General features: G+C 55.4%; 2 protein-coding genes across 2 annotated transcripts; one reads left to right on the top strand and one right to left on the bottom strand.

The window, feature by feature from the left end:
• Positions 1-4693: 4693 nt before the first annotated feature.
• CLDN7 (claudin 7) lies at positions 4694-7598 on the top strand. Its single transcript, XM_062216090.1, has 5 exons — positions 4694-5192; positions 5454-5962; positions 6785-6949; positions 7031-7115; positions 7218-7598. The coding sequence occupies exons 2-5, from the start codon at positions 5740-5742 to the stop codon at positions 7378-7380; spliced, it is 636 nt and encodes a 211-aa protein (XP_062072074.1). The 5' UTR covers positions 4694-5192; positions 5454-5739; the 3' UTR covers positions 7381-7598.
• A 262-nt stretch (positions 7599-7860) lies between these two features.
• Positions 7861-15690, bottom strand: ELP5 (elongator acetyltransferase complex subunit 5). The gene is made up of 8 exons (XM_062215408.1): positions 15586-15690; positions 15367-15427; positions 15197-15277; positions 13270-13490; positions 10310-10491; positions 9383-9478; positions 9150-9250; positions 7861-8520 (listed from the first exon to the last, which is right to left on the bottom strand). The coding sequence occupies exons 1-8, from the start codon at positions 15629-15631 to the stop codon at positions 8406-8408; spliced, it is 903 nt and encodes a 300-aa protein (XP_062071392.1). The 5' UTR covers positions 15632-15690; the 3' UTR covers positions 7861-8405.
• Positions 15691-16065: the final 375 nt, after the last annotated feature.

Here is a 16065-nt window from a genome sequence, read left to right as displayed (position 1 = left end):
CTGTGCTAGTTTGTGATGCGTTCCTCTTTAAATATACTTTTACATTTGGTTAAGTAATATTTTAAGGATTTTTACATCTCTATTTATAGATGAAGTGGGCTTACAATACTTTTCTTGAATTTTCCTCAACAAATTTCAGAGGTAAGATTCTTCTAGCCTCATAAAATGAGCTGGTTGGGCTGGCTTTGTGGTCCCATGGGTTAAGCCACTGTTTGTGACACTAGCATCACATATTGGAGCATTGGTCCAAGTCCTGGCAGTTCTGCTTCCAATCCAGCTCCCTGCTAATGTGCCCGGGAAAGCAGCAGAGGATGGGCCCCTGCTACTCACGGGAGAGACCCGGATGGAGTTCCTGGATCCTGGCTTCAGTCTGGCCCAGCCATGACCATTGTCACCATTTGGGGAGAGAAGCAGCAGATGGAATATTTCTCTCTCTCTGTCTCTCCTTCTTTCTGTCAATGAATGAATGAATGAATGAATAAGTGAGTAGTCACTTTTTCCACTGCTTTTCCAAATCTGTATCTCAAATATTCACTCCAAAATGAACCACAGGAGATCACCTCACTCAACTTCTTGCTTTTTTTATTTAAAGGATACACATTTCATGTAGCTGAATCAGAAGTGGAGAAGCCGGGACTAGAACCAGGGCCCACATGGAATGCCAGCATCCCAGGTGGCTTCACCCACTGTGCCACAGCACTGGCCCCCAGTCTCTTGCTTTCTATTTATTTATTTATTTATTTATTTATTTTGACAGGCAGAGTTAGACAGTGAGAGAGAGAGAGAGACAGAGAGAAAGGTCTTCTTTTTTCCGTTGGTTCACCCCCCAAGTGGCTGCTATGGCCAGCGTGCTGCGCCAATCCGAAGCCAGGAGCCAGATGCCTCCTCCCGGTCTCCCACGCGGGTGCAGGGCTCAAAGACCTGGGCCATCCTCCACTGCACTCCCAGGCCACAGGAGAGAGCTGGATTGGAAGAGGAGCAACCAGGACAGAATCCGGCGCCCCTGACCAGGACCAGAACCCGGTGTGCCGGCGCCACAGGCAGAGGATTAGCCTAGTGAGCCGTGGCGCTGGCCATCTTGCTTTCTAAAACAGGTAAAAATATTGTCACTCCCATTTTGTAGATGAGACCACTGAAGCCCATCCTGAATGCCTTGGATATCTATCTGTCTTGGGTCCATAAACTTCCTGATCTGAACAGTATAATAATTAATAACTAATTCATGTTTAAATAATTCTACATAGGCACCAGAGTTATGATACAGCAAGCTAAGCCACAGCTTATGATGCCCAGCATCATATATGAGCACCAGTTTAAGTCCTGGCTGCTCCACTTCCATTCCTGCTTCCTGCTAATGTGTCTGGGAAACAGTGGATGATGGCCCAAATCCTTGGGTCCTTGGCACCCCTGTGGGAGACCAGGATGGAGTTCCTGGCTCCTGGCTTAGGCCTGGCCCAGACCTGGCTGTTGTAGCCATTTGAGGAATGAATCAGTAGACAGAAGAGGTCTCTTCCTCTCTCTCGATCACTCTACTTTTTCCAATAAATAAATAAATCTAAAAAAAAAAAAAAAACCAGCAAAATCTTTATCAGTGCAACTCATCTAATTGTAGCCTCTCAGCGCCTCAGTCTTATCGCCACTGATCTTTCTCTTCAGTCCATCCTCAGGCCCTTGTCCTAGACTTTCTCATCTCTCAACACCACTTTTCATGATCACCTCCTGGCTTCCCAGGCATGGCTTCCCAGGGTGAACCCCAGAGAGCCCAGCGTACATCCTGCCAATTTTTTACTATGTAGCACCCCCATTAGTGTTTACCCTCCTTGCCCCATTTGTATTGATGGTCTGACACGTAATCATTCTCCTAACATACCCTAAGATCCCTTTACCATCTTTTTAGAAAAATCCCAACCCTGGTTAATTCTAAGCATCCACCTCCCCGGGCCTTCACACTAGCTGTTTCCTTCAAGGCCACTGGAGAGGATACAAATCCACAATGATGTTCAGGGGCCACACTAATCGGTGATTCTCAACTGGGCCTGCTCTTGCCCCCCCCTTCTCAGGACATCTGGCAGTAAGGAAGATGGCCCACATATTGGCCTCTGAACCCCCAGGGGGACCCGGATGAAGCTCTTGGCTCCTGGGTTTGGCCTGGCCTAGCCCTGGCTGTTACAGCCATCTGGGGAGTGAACCAGTGGACAAAAGATCTTTCTCTGTCTCTCCCTCGCTCTAACTCTGACTTTCAAAATAAATAAATAAATCTTGTTTAAAAAAAAAAAAAGAAAAGAAAGAAAGAAAGAAAAACATACACACACAGATCAACAGACACAAAGAGATCTTTTATCTGCTGGTTCATTCCCCAAATTCCCCCAACAGTTGGCATGGGGCCAGGCCAAAGCTAGAACTCTGTCCAGAGATCCCGTATACATGGTAGGAACCCAAGTGTTTGAAAGATCATCTATACTTCCCAAATGGCAGCAATGGCTGAGCTGTGCTGATCTGAAGCCAGGAGCCAGAAGCTTCTTCCGGGTTTCCCACACAGGTGCAGGGGCCCAAGCAGCATCCTTCGCTGTCTTCCTAGGCCATTAGCAGGGAGCTGGATGGGAAGTGCAGTAGCTGGGACTCGAACTGGTGCCCATATGGGATACTAGCACCCCATTACTCCACAGTGCCAGCCCTGAGGTGGGCATTTGACTTAGTGGTCAAGACATTGTGTCCCATATTGGAGTGCCTGGATTTAATCCTCAGCTCTGCTCCTGACTCCAGCTGCCTGTTGATGTGGACTCTGGGAAGCATCAATGACGGCTCAAGTGGTTGGGTTCCTGGCTCCCTGCTAGTGTGCCTGGGAAAGCAGCAGAACACGGAGTTCCTGGACCCCTTCCAGCTGTTGAAGCCATTTGAAGAGAACCAATGGATGGAAGATCTCTCTCTCCCTCTCCTCTCTCTCTCATTCGGCCTTTCAAATAAATAAATAATTTTAAAAATTAAAAAGTCAGGACCGGCGCTGTGGTACAGCAGGTTAAAGCCTTGGTCTGCAGCACTGGGATTCCATACGGGTGCTGCTTCAAGTCCAGGCTGCTCCACTTCTGATCCAGCTCCCTGCTGATGCATCTGGGAAAGCAATGGAAGATAAACCAAGTGCTTCAGCCCCTGCACCCATCTGGGAGACCCAGAAGAAGCTCCTGGCACCTGGCTTTGGCCTGGCCTAGCCCTGGCTGTGGTGGCCGTCTGGGGAGTGCACCAGCAGATGAAGATCTCCCTCCCTCCCTCTCTCTCTTTACCTTTCAAATAAATAAATAAATCTTAAAAACAGAGAGAAAAATTTCTTTAAAAAAGAAAAAGTAATTGGGTTCTTGCTAGCCTCAGGATTGAGTTCCTGGTTCCTGGCTTTGGCCACCCCTGCCTCTCTCCACTACTGCTGCTATTGTCTCTCAATAAATAAATAAATGAGAAAATGTGCAGACAGCCATGAGAGCACTGAGCAGACGACCTGACTCAGTCTGGGGTGGGGCGGAGGCTTCAGAGAAGAAGTGATACTTGAGCGGATAGCTGACGGATGAGTCAGTTAGCTGGGCTGGGGGAAGGGACAGATGGAAAGGAGCATCCAGGCATAGAGAACAGGGAAGCGGGTAGCGTGCGTAAGGGGCTGAGACACAGGGGCAGGTAGACCCTGGTGTGGCATTCATTGGCAGGGGCATGAGAATGCCACTGAAAGATTCTAAAGAGGCAAGGACAAGGTCTAAGTTCACAAATGAAAGTCACTCTAGGCTACAGATTTTAGCAGGACAGGAGTGGGGGCAGGGAGATTAGAGCAGTCAGGGCGTCCTGGCAAGAGGTGACCATGCTATGGCCCAGGGAGGTAGCAGAGAGCTTGGAGAAAAGTTGGGTAAGTCAAGGGAAGAGCTGGAAGTCACCTTAAAAAAAAAAAAAAAACTCACTGTACTTCTAAGTACAATAAAAATGAATCACAGAAAGTTCTCAAGAGTCCACATTTTCATACAAGAGCAGGTAAATTAGATGAGCACAAAGGGCCGATTAATAAATGCACATAATAAATGAAGATTTACAGAGAGATGTTTGAGGAAGTAGAACCATGGGAGGAAACTGCAGAGAACCGGGGTGAAAAGCAGAAAGAGGGCAATGGAGTGAGGGAGAGATGGGGCGGAGGAGGTGTGGAGGGTCTGGGCTGGAGGAGAGGCAGACTGGCAACCGGGCACGCAGAGGTGGTCAAGGCAGCCACCTGCCCAGAGGAGGACCGTGGGATGGATGAAGGGGCGGGGCTGGAGGTGGGCTACGCCCGAAGGTGAACTGAGAGACAGAGGGGGGACCGGTGAGCGTGAGCTGCCAGTCTGAGGATGGACTCAAAGACCCCCTTGGAGAGCCAGATGTTCGGGTGGACAGAACACGGAGGGGATGGGAGAGTGCGTACAAGGCGGCTTGGCTGGGAGAGAGGCAGCGCGCAGTGTGACTGGTGGGGCGGGGAAGGTGGAGAATGGGTCTGAAAAGACGCCAAGGGAAGGGAGTGATGGGCGCGGCCAAGGCTCTGACCCAAGCCTACCCCGGCTCCCCACCCTCAGCCAGCTCCTGGCCCTGGTGGTTTCTGCGCTCTGCTAGGAGCCTAGATGCTGGAGCGGGTGGCAGCCTGGGGGAGGAGTGTGAAGGGCCCAGGGATGCACTGGGGGCCGGGAAGGGGGGCTTCTTGAGGAGCAGGGGCTCAGAGGCCTGCGGGCTGTTGCAGGGCCAGCCCAGGTGGGAGGGCCAAGGCCGGGGAGGTGGAGCGCTCGTCCAGGGGTCTCCAGGAGTGGCAGTTCCAACAAGGCTGCCAAAAGGCGCGATCCTCAAGGACCGGCCTAAGGCCACCCATCAGAGCAGGAGACAGAAGAAAAAGAAGAGAAGAGGGTGGAGCGGACAAAGAGCATTGGAGGCAGAAACCGGCGGCGAAAGGGCGGCGCGAGCCTGGCCACCTGGCTCTGCAGTGTCCCAGGTGCACCTGCTGGGAGAGAGAAAGGGGCATCTCCGATTCCGGGGGAAATCCAGTCCTGGGGGCTGACTCGAAGCTGGAAAATCCAGAGAAGCCTCCGCCTCCTCTTCACCTGCGGCCAAAACCCGGCAAGTGAATGGGCGTGACCCTAGTGCTCAGGTTTCTTCCTTTTCACCTGGGCAAGAAGGGGTGGGGGCCAGGACTTCCGGTTCAGGTGAGTGTCCCTTCGGTGACGTCAGGTCACCCTCGGCCGCCCCTCCGGTCCCGCCCCCCCTCCCGCGCTCCCGTTGCCCGCGGGGGCGCGCCCCCGACGCCCTACTTATACTCAGGTGCGCCGCACCTGTCCGCCCGCACCTGCCGGCTCGCCTCCTCTCCCGTGCACCGCAGCTTCAGGCCGATAGCCCGGGATCTTATCCTGGGCTTGCCAGCACTCAGGGCCGCGCCCATACGGCCCCTACACCTTTTGTTTGCGCAGGGTCGCCCGGAGCGCCGAGGGGGACCGCCCGGCCTCGGGGATCGCCGCGTGCGGAGCCGCTGCTCCGGGAGTGACCCGCTCCCTCGGCTGAGAGACCGGCGCTCTACCGGAGGCGTCGATTTGCCTTTACTCCGGGGACAAGAAGATAAACGCCTCTTTTGTCTCTTCGGGCGGCTGAAAACTCCACCTGGCTTGTTTCTTGTGGGGCTGCCCCCACCCCCAAGTTTTATTTGCTTCACTGTAGGGTCCCCCGCCCGGGGCTCCCAGTCTCTTTCCGAAGGCGGAAATGGCCAATTCGGGCCTGCAGTTGCTCGGCTTTTCCATGGCTCTTCTGGGATGGGTGGCCCTGGTGGCGAGCACCGCCATCCCGCAGTGGCAGATGAGCTCGTACGCGGGCGACAACATTATCACGGCCCAGGCCATGTACAAGGGGCTGTGGATGGAGTGCGTCACGCAGAGCACCGGCATGATGAGCTGCAAAATGTACGACTCTGTGCTCGCCCTGTCCGGTAAGGCCGCGCGCGGGCCCGACGGGGCGCGCTCGCCCCGGGCCGAGGTGGCGGGGTGGTGTCCCGGGCAGGGCCGAGGCCCCGCGGCCGGGCGCCTCGGGTTGCAGGAGGAAGCGGAAGAGTACAGGCCGGGGCGGTGGGGCTGGGCGGGCGCGGGCCGGGGTTCTGTCTGCTGCACGTGGGCTCGCGCCTCGGCCACCTGCGCGCCTCTTCCATCCCGAGCTTGGCCTTCTACCTCGCCGGGGGAAGCGGAGCCCGAGGCTGGGGTCGTCCCCTTCTGTCCCCTCCACCGGCAGACAATGGCTTCCGCCATCTCCCGCCTTTTTCTCTCGGACAAAAGGGGGCACTGGGCGAGGGCCGCGGAGCGAGCGCGCTCTGTCAGCTGTGGGCCGCGGTCTGCGGCCTCTAATCTTATCGCCCGATTAGCCAAGGCCACGCGCCCGCGGCCTCGATAGCAGGGCCGGAGCTGGGACGCCGGCCGGGACGTGCGACCAGCGCGGGAGCCCCGGCTGCCCCGTCGGCTGCCCCTCTGCGCCCTTCCCCCTCTCCGTGGCGGTTTCATCGAAACCCTGGCGCCCCGGGCGGGTTCCGAGCAGAGGGCGGAGCAGGAAGGCCGCGGTGCCGGGAGGGGGCGGGGACCTGCGGGCTCCGAGCCGGCCGTTAGATGCGGCGGCGGCCCCGGGCCGGCGGCGGCGGCGGCGCCCAGCGCCAGGAGGACAAGGGTCCAGGGGTCACTGGGCGCGGCCCGGCCGCCGAGGCTGGAGCCGACGGAGGGCCTCCTGCCTTTGCAGCCATGACAGCGACCTTTCTCCTTCCTCGCAGGGGCCTTGCAGGCCACTCGAGCCCTCATGGTGGTATCTCTGGTGCTGGGCTTCCTGGCCATGTTTGTGGCCACGATGGGCATGAAGTGCACGCGCTGCGGGGGAGATGACAAAGTGAAGAAGGCCCGCATTGCCATGTCTGGAGGCATCGTCTTCATCGTGGCAGGTGGGCCCCAGGCTCTCTCCCACCATGAAGTCGTGGGCGTGGGCAGAGCACACCCTATCTGAACTCTCTCTTTCTCTCCAGGTCTTGCTGCCTTGATAGCTTGCTCCTGGTATGGTCATCAGATTGTCACAGACTTTTATAACCCCCTGACCCCCATGAATGTTAAGTAAGTCTGGGAACTCTGCCTGTTGGGACAGGCCTGTGGGCCTGGGGTAGGGGGAGAGCAGAGGCAGGCCAGGGTTCTGACCCAGTCCCTTCTCTTCCACAGGTACGAGTTTGGTTCTGCCATTTTTATTGGCTGGGCAGGGTCTGCTCTGGTCCTCCTGGGAGGCGCACTGCTCTCCTGCTCCTGCCCTGGCAGTGAGAACAAATCTGCATACCGTGCACCTCGCTCCTACCCCAAGTCCAACTCCGCCAAGGAGTACGTGTGAGCCGGGACCCATGCCCCAGCCTGACAGGCTGTGGGTGTGCCCAGACACCTGCAAGGCCCACGGCACAGCTCAACCTGTGAGCAGGTGCAGGACAAGGCCTCCTGTTCAATCTACCCCTGCACACCATGTACAGTTCTCTGCGGGGCGGGGAAGGGGGGGCAAACAGAGGGGAGGGTGTGCTTTTTGTACAGTAATAAAAAATAGGTTTTGGAAAGGCGGCTCTTTTTTTTCCTTTGAGGGCCTCTGCTTTCTTCCACCCTTTCCTTACAGGGAGCATGGAAGCTGAAGTGCGCCTACTTCTTTAAAACACTCACAGATGCCCAGCGGTGCCCAGGGCTGGTCTACCCTGTTTCATTTTCATTGTTACTCAGGCCCCAATAACTTAACCGATGATTCTTCAACAGTCAGGTGCTCCGCTTCTCTCACTCATTCCTGTCCCCACTCTCTGTTTAAATAGCTACGAGTTTCTTTCTTTTTATTATTATTTTTATTTATTTGTGTTAGAGAGGTAGCACCAGAGAAAGAGAGAGTCTTCCGTCTGCTGGCTCACTCCCCAGAGATCGCAATGGCCAGAGCTGAGCTGAAGCCAGGAGCCAGGAGCCAGGAGCTTCTTCCAAGTCTCCCATGCCGGTACAGGGGCCCAAGGTCCTGGGCCATCTTCTATTGCTTTTCTAGGCCACCATAGCAGAGAGCTGGATCTGAAGTGGAGCAGCTGGGACTCAAACCAGTGCTCATATGGGATGCTGGTACTGCAGGTGGTAGCTTTACCCGCTACACCATAGCGCCAGCCCGAGTTTCTTTTTTGATTAAAAAAATATTTTATTTGGCACCGGGGAGCGTGCTGTTCTTCCAATTTATCCTATGCCCTTGTTCCACTTTCCGTCCTGATCAGACTCTGCTCTCTGGCTCACTGGGCAGTGCCTCCACTGACACAGAGAACAAAGGTGGGGCAGGAACAGGCAAAGGTAAACAGCAGGATGATGGTTCAGGGCCCAGGGTCTGTCCCCTGACTTGTTACAGCCTAGTCAAACATCTAGGTCATCATCCGGGTCTTCTTGGTCCAGGTCGTCGTAAGCATCTGGCTCATAGAAGATGTGGCTAGCAGCCTGGCCTTGCCCAGGGCGTAACAGAGCCTGCTGTCTGAGGAGGAAAGAATTGGCACTGGTGAGAGTGGGTGATGGGTGGAGTCCAGATACCCCCTTCCAGGTTACGGTGACACTCAGGCGGCCTTTCTTGGTCCAAGTCCCTTTCTCTGACTTCCATGTTTCCTAAGTGCTGAGGCACCGTTTAGCACTGGGAAGGATGGTCTAGCATTGCTCTCCCTACAATACCCCACGTTCTTAGCTCAAGGGCAAGGATTCTACTGTAGTCTTGCTTCACCCACCCACACACTGGGCACAGAACAGCAGGATCCACTGAGCCCTTGTTAACAGCCTTTGCCACACTCACCAGAGTGTAGCTTCCTGTCCTCCTAGCTCTGCTGTCTGGAGATGAGGCTACCTCCCCTGGGTCTGGTCTGGCTCAGCCAAGCCCAGATTGCTCTGGGGCAATCGTGCGGCTAAGGCTCTAATGGAGAAACGAGACAGAAAGGCCTCTGCCACTGTGGGAACTATGGGTGGGTAGAGAACCACTCCCCGCACCTGTCTCTGGAGGTGGACTTCAGCCCCTGTAAAGTCGGACAGGTTAACCAATAACCTGTCATCACTCTGCCTCTGTGGCCCTGATGCTGAGCTCTGGTTAGGGATCCAGGCCCCTACACCCAACCTTACTTTTCAGAGCTGAACTGGAAAGGCAGGGTCAGGCCATCTCTGGCTTCTTTCTCTTTCTTCGACAGGCGAAGGTTAAAGGTCAAATGAGTTGTGGGGTCCACCTGTAGGGACAAAGGACGCTGTCACTCTGCTCCATCCCTGAAATCCCTGACGCCACCCCTACTTCCTCTTCCCTCCACTTTGCCAGACCCTGAGCCCAAGCCCCTCATTCCGTCCTTGGCACTCTTAGATACCGGGGATGTGTAAGGGTCTGGGTGGGGCTGGCACTCAGGGCGGGGTCCCTCCTGGAGATGCAGGCTGAAGTCAGGAAGGATGGAGAACCACTGAGTCTGAAAAAAAGAGAAGAGAGTGAAGAAGGCGTTTTCCATCTTGCTGGAAGGCATCAGAGGAAGATTTAGGGCCTCACACCTCAGCCCCCAAACACCTCCGGAACTGGCTGCTGTCAGCCCCCACCCCTCCCCGAAGTCTCCACAGGCAGTTGTTCCTTCTTCCCCGAGTACTACCTTAGTCTTCAAAATCCTGTTCCATTTCCTGGAAGACGGTATCTTTCATTGCTTAAGCCCACAGGCTCTGAGTCAGACATTTTTTTCCACTGAATTTTTATTTCATTTTACTTAAAAGGCGGAAAGTAAGAGATTTCCTGTTGGTTCACTCTCCAAATGCCTCTAACAGCTGGAGCTGGGCCAGACCAAAGCCAGGAGCCTGCAACTCAACTTGGGTCTCCTACATGGGTAACAGGGCCCCAAACCCAAGTGACTGAGTCATCACCTGCTGCCTCGCAGGGTGCGTGCTAGCAGGAAGCTGGCTCAGAAGTAGAGCTGGGACTCGAACCCGGTCCTCCAATATTGGATGTGTGTGTCCCAAACAGCGCCTTCACTGCTGCAGCACACACCTGCCCCGAGTCGGGATAGTCTGAGTTCAGATCCTGGCTCTGCCACTCACTCTAATCTTGAGTCAGTGACTTCAGTTTAAATCTCCCTAGATTTGTTTCCCACTCTACAAAGTGGACGGATGAAACAATTACCCCACAGGACAGCTGGGAGGATCAAGTCACAGAAAACACGGGGAAGGACTCCATCTTGTCAGTCTGACGGCCCCTCCCATCCCGTCATGCCTCCCTCTGGCCTCAATCTCCAGTCGTCCCTGTTGCTTCTCCTGACCTGATGAGTGGGGCGCTGTCGAGGCCTCTGATACACGATGTGAGCTGAGTCCAGGCCCGCTGTGCCACCCAAGGTCACCTCGGTCTGAGCAAGACTGCTCAGCGCTCCCACGGGGCCTGGGCCATGAAGCTCTTCATGTAGCAGGCCCAGCACACGCACCTGCTCCGCTGGGGGGCTGTGACCTAGACAGGGACATGAGATGGAGGGCATGAAGGGCAGGGGACTGCGTTCAGGTGGAAGCTCAGGAGCAACCAAAGAGGAGAAAAGGAAGGGGCGGCCCACATTGCATCACAGCGCTGGCTCAACCCTGGCTCCCTTGCCCAGTTTCTCTGCCCTGCTCTGAGCCTCTTCCAGCCTACACCTTGACATGAATACACTTCCTTATTCCAAGGCCAATCTGACCAAGGAACCAGTCTCATCTGAACCCTCCAGCGGGGCCTCGTGGCCTTCAGGGTGGACGAGCACTTTCTGCACCTGGTGTCCACTGACCGTCCACTCTCCTCTCTTACGCACAGCACTACTTGCAGTTTTTGAAACCTGCCAAGGTCTCGGACAGTATCACTGACTCCCTCCTTCCCTCTCTGGGGTTATTTACAGAGTGTCAGGCAAAATGCTACAACCATCTTTAAAAAATGAATATAACTGAGTTAAAAATGAAAAATAATTTGAAAAAAATTATTTATTTGAAAGGCAGAGAGATTGTGGGAATAAGACATAGTCTTCACTCCCCAAAAGGTCACAACAGCCAGGATTAGGACAGCAAAAGCCAGGAACTCCATCAGCGTCTTCCATGTGGATGGGAGGGACTCAAGTACTTGGGCCCATCATCCACTTCTTCCCAGGTGCATCAGCAGGGAGCTGGATTGGAAGCGAGCCTTGAACTGGCGCTCAGATATGGTATGCAGGCACCCCAAGCGGCAGTTTCACATACTGTGCCACAGAACTCACCCCTGTACTGAACATCTTATCACAATGTTTTAACCCTCATGTAGGTCAAAATCATTAAGTCAAATCATGAAATGGCTGATATTTGACCTGCACAAATGGGCATTTCAAGTGGTCATCCTAATGTTATACCCTGCATCAGACTATCTTGTAGCCTCCTGTTTACGTGTCTGTATCCTCTAGGAAGGAAAAGATCCAACTACAAAATTTTTATTTCTCCATTATCTAGAATTGCACCTGATATATTTTATCCATTCAACCTGCCTGGTGAATGCACGAGTGAATGGATGAGTGAAGAAAAACTTGGAGGGGCTGCTGGTGTGGTGCAGCAGGTTAAGACTCGCTTGTGGGCCGGCGCCGCGGCTCACTAGGCTAATCCTCCGCCTGCGGCGCCGGCACACCAGGTTCTAGTCCCGGTTGGGGCGCCGGATTCTGTCCCGGGTGCCCCTCTTCCAGGCCAGCTCTCTGCTGTGGCCCGGGAGTGCAGTGGAGGATGGCCCAAGTCCTTGGGCCCTGCACCCCATGGGAGACCAGGAGAAGCACCTGGCTCCTGCCTTCGGATCAGCGGTGCGCTGGCCGCAGCGGCCATTGGACGGTGAACCAACGGTAAAGGAAGACCTTTCTCTCTGTCTCTCTCTCTCACTGTCCACTCTGCCTGTTTAAAAAAAAAAAAAAGACTCGCTTGTGATGCCAGCGTCCCAAACTGGAGTGCCGGTTTGAGGCCTGGCTGCTCCACTTCTGATCCAGCTCCCTGCAAAAGTAGTAGAAGATGGCCCAAGTACTTGAGCTCTTGCCATGTGGGAGACTCAGATGGAGTTCCTGGCTCCTGGTTTAGGCCTGCTCCAGACCTGGCTGTTGCTGCCATCTGGGGAGTGAATCAGCAGAAGAAGAGCTTTCTCTGTCAGTCTGCCTTTCAAATAAACAAACAAACTTTAAAAAGAAAACTTGGAGAGGGCAGGAGTTTGGTGCAGTGATCAAACTGCTGCTGGGGATGCCCACATCGCACATTACCGTGCTTGGATTCGAGTCCTGGCTCCATTTCCAACTCCAGCTTCCTGCAAATGCACACCATGGGACGCGGCACGTGGTGGCTCAAATACTTGTGTCCCTGCCACCCACATGAGAGATCAGGACTGAGCTCCTGGCTTCAGCCTGGCCCAGCACTGGCTGTTTTTTTGCATTTAGAGAATGAATCAGCAGATGCAAGATCTCTCTCCCTGCCTTTCAAATAAGACAAAAATAACTAAATTAAATTTAAAAAAAAGAGAGAACCTGGAGAAAAAAACAAGAATGACTGGTAGATGGCATCATGGAATGGTTAAAAACTAGGGAGGAAAAGGGTTAAGAGATGGAAGAATGTTAATCGGCAATCTCAGGTGCACAATCCTCAGCACGGGGCAGATACTCAAGGGAAGCAATGAAGCAGGGGGTCTCACCAGGGCGGGGGTGGGGGGGAATCTCACCAGGGCAGGAGGGTCTCGCCAAGGCAGGGAGGGTCTCACCAGGGCAGAGGGGGGTCTCACCAGGGCAGGAGGGTCTCACCAAGGCAGGGAGGGTCTCACCAGGGTAGAGGGGGGTCTCACCAGGGCAGGGGGGGTCTCACCAGGGCAGGGGGGGGTCTCACCAGGGCAGGGGGGGTCTCACCAGGGCAGAGGGGGGTCTCACCAGGGCAGGAGGGTCTCACCAAGGCAGGGAGGGTCTCACCAGGGCAGAGGGGGGTCTCACCAGGGCAGGAGGGTCTCACCAAGGTGGGGGGGGCTGTCTCACCAGGGCAGGAGGGGTCTCACCAGGGCAGAGGGGGGGTCTCACCAAGGTGGGGGGGAGGGGTCTCACCAGGGCAGGAGGGGTCTCACCAGGGCAGGGAAGGTCTCACTAGGGCAGAGGGGGGTCTCACCAGGGCAGGAGGGTCTCACCAAGGCAGGGAGGGTCTCACCAGGGCAGGGAGGGTCTCACTAGGGCGGGGGGGGGGGGTCTCACCAGGGCAGGGGGCTCTCACCAGGGCAGGGGGATCTCACCAGGGCAGGGGGTCCGATGGCTCAGGGCATGCAGAACCTGGCAGACTGCGGTGCAGGGTTGGCGAAGCAACAGCCAGCTGAGCGAATCGATGGCAATGGTGACAGGACCAGCATCCGTCCTCTTGCACATAGCTCTCAAAGCTCCCAGGGGTCCTCCAGGAGGGGCCTCCCCAGTTTTTGACCAGTTGAGAGGGTCCCTGAAGAGATCATGATAAACAAGCCTGCAAAGGGAAGACAGGAGACAACATGATATTGCTCCCCATCTCAAGCCTCATCCTCTGGTTTTTGTCTCTGTTTTCTCAGTTTTCCCTAATATCCTAAATATTAGTGAAACATAATTACTGAGAAACAGAACACAATGATTGAACACGGACTGTAACATCACACAGCCTGAGCGCCACCTCACTGATAAATCAGCCGATCTCTTTAAGACCCAGTTTCTTCACGTGTGAAATAGGGAGGCCAACTTCGTGGCTTTTAGCACAGCACTTGATGTATACCACATGCTTGAAAAATGCTAGCTATCGTCATTACCAACTATTTCCCGAGGGACACCAAAGTGCATCGTTCTCTGACCAATAGAGAAAGCTGAGGACATAGGGCAGGCGTCCATCCTGTAGCAAAGTCAAAGATTAAGTCACTGGGTACTAATGGTGGACGGAGACAGCTCAGAAAGGGAGGCTGGCCTGGGCTAGAAATCCTGGAACTCTTCACGGTACAGAACTTGCTGCCAGACACCCTTGTACCCTGACCCCTCCGAATGCCACCTTAACACACAGTACCACCTCCACCACAGTAAAAGACAGAAAATCAAAGCTCAACAGACGGGGGCCGGCGCTGTGGCGCAGTGGGTTAATGCCCTGGCCTGCAGCGCCAGCATCCCATATGGGCGCCAGTTGGGGACCTGGCTGCTCCAATTCCGATCCAGCTCCCTGCTATGGCCTGGGAAAGCAGTGGAGGATGGCCCAAGTCCTTGGGCCCCTGCACCCGTGTGGGAGACCCGGAGGAAGCTCCTGGCTTTGGATCAGCACAGCTCCAGCCATTGCAGCCAACTGGAGAGTAAACCATCAGATGGAAGACATCTCTCTCTGCCTCTCATTTTAAATCTTAAAAAAAAAAAAAAAAAAAGCAAAGCTCAACAGATGTAAACTACCACTGTCCGCTGAGCCGCCCAGACTATGGAACAGAAAAACATTCCATTGGTGTTTCTTATACTCCCCAAATGGCCGCAACAGCCAGAGCCACGCCGATCTGAAGCCAGGAGCCAGGAGCTTCCTCCAGGTCTCCCACGCGGGTGCAGGGCCCAAGCACTTGGGCCATCCTCCACTGCCTTCCCAGGTGCATTTGCAGGAGCTGGATTGGAAGTCAAGCAGCCGGAACTCGGCATCCCTCTGGGACGCTGATGCCACAGGCAGTGGCTTCACCGGCTGCCAGCCTGTCTGGAGCCTCCTTGTCTGGGCATTTTCCTTTATTCCTCGCCAGTCAAAAATCCTGGGACTCCCACGAAGGGAAAACCTTCAACAATCAGGTGCCTCTTTACTCACAGACTTGGGGATCTCCCAGGAAGAGGTATGCCTTCTCTTATCTCCCTAATTTCACACATGCTGTTCCCTCTACCTTTAGGACAAGCTCTTCAGTAGCTTGCAGCCAGCGTGGATGCCAAGTCCACGCCTGAATTAGGCACCATCGGATTCTGCTGGCACAGCCTCTGGTGCCAAGCTGCACTGTTAGCTTTGATTACCATTTCTCTCCCAATTTCTACAGCCCCTCCCTTAGCCTTCCCAAGTAATCCCCACTCTGGTTCATTCCTGAGTCACGTCTCCTCACACGCGTTCCTTCAATGACTACTTGAGCAGCTGCCACTACTTGTCTGTGCTCGTCGCTGCAAAGGGACATCTGACGAAAAGCTCTTCCTTTTCGTACTCACCGGCTGTTGACATCCGAGTCGAAGCCTTCACGGAACTCCTCCTCACTCACTTCGCAGCCCAGGATGCGCACCTGCTCCCCACTGAGGCAGAGGCGAGAGGGCAGTGTCACAGGAGGCGGGGCACGGGGCCTCCTCCGGGGCAGGGCGGGCACGCGCTGTGGGGTACTCACGACAGTGCAGCTTTCCTGATGAGCGCCTTCAGGAAGCTGCGCCCCTCCCACTCCACGGAATCTGGGAAGAGCGAGGACGCATGGCGTGAGAACCAAGGTTCTCGCCTTCACGCAGCTGCCGCAACTTCCACCCCTGGCCTACGACCCTATGACCCATGGCCCTTTCTAGCCGCCTCCGCCACGGGCCAGGCCCGGAACCTCGGTCCCTGTGGCTCTCACCCCGGAGCAGTACGAGGCCGCCCAGGGCCAGCAGCGATTCCAACATCTCGGACCAGCGTCCGCACCCTGCGGCGCCCTCTGATGGCGTCACGGCCCCTTGCCCCGCCCCCTCGGGGTGAGAGGGGCGGGACACTCATGTGTCCTCCCACCATTGAGAACGGGCAAAGGCTGGAGTGAGAGGTGATTCTGTTCAGCGCTCCCACAGGGGGCTCATACGAAGGGGCCCCTCCTGAGCCCTGGCGCACAGATGTAGGGACAACGCCCCTACTGAACATTTTCACCGTGACTGGGGAGGAAGAGCCGTTGGGGCAGTTTTCAGCTGGAAGGGGGAGGAGACCGCACGAGCCCCCGGCGGGGTCCGAACCTTCGGGGCAAGTGACGTCACTCCGCCCCGCCCACTCGTTCGAGGCGGGGCCACCTTCGCCTCGGGCCCCGCCCCGCAGCCCCCCCCTTCCGCGCGTGCGCAATCCTGCATCTTTG

This window comes from Lepus europaeus, chromosome 18 (genome assembly GCF_033115175.1).
Source record: "Lepus europaeus isolate LE1 chromosome 18, mLepTim1.pri, whole genome shotgun sequence".
Classification (NCBI taxonomy): domain Eukaryota; kingdom Metazoa; phylum Chordata; class Mammalia; order Lagomorpha; family Leporidae; genus Lepus; species Lepus europaeus.
Note: the sequence above shows the minus strand (reverse complement) of the source record. Positions and strands in the feature narration are given on the sequence as shown.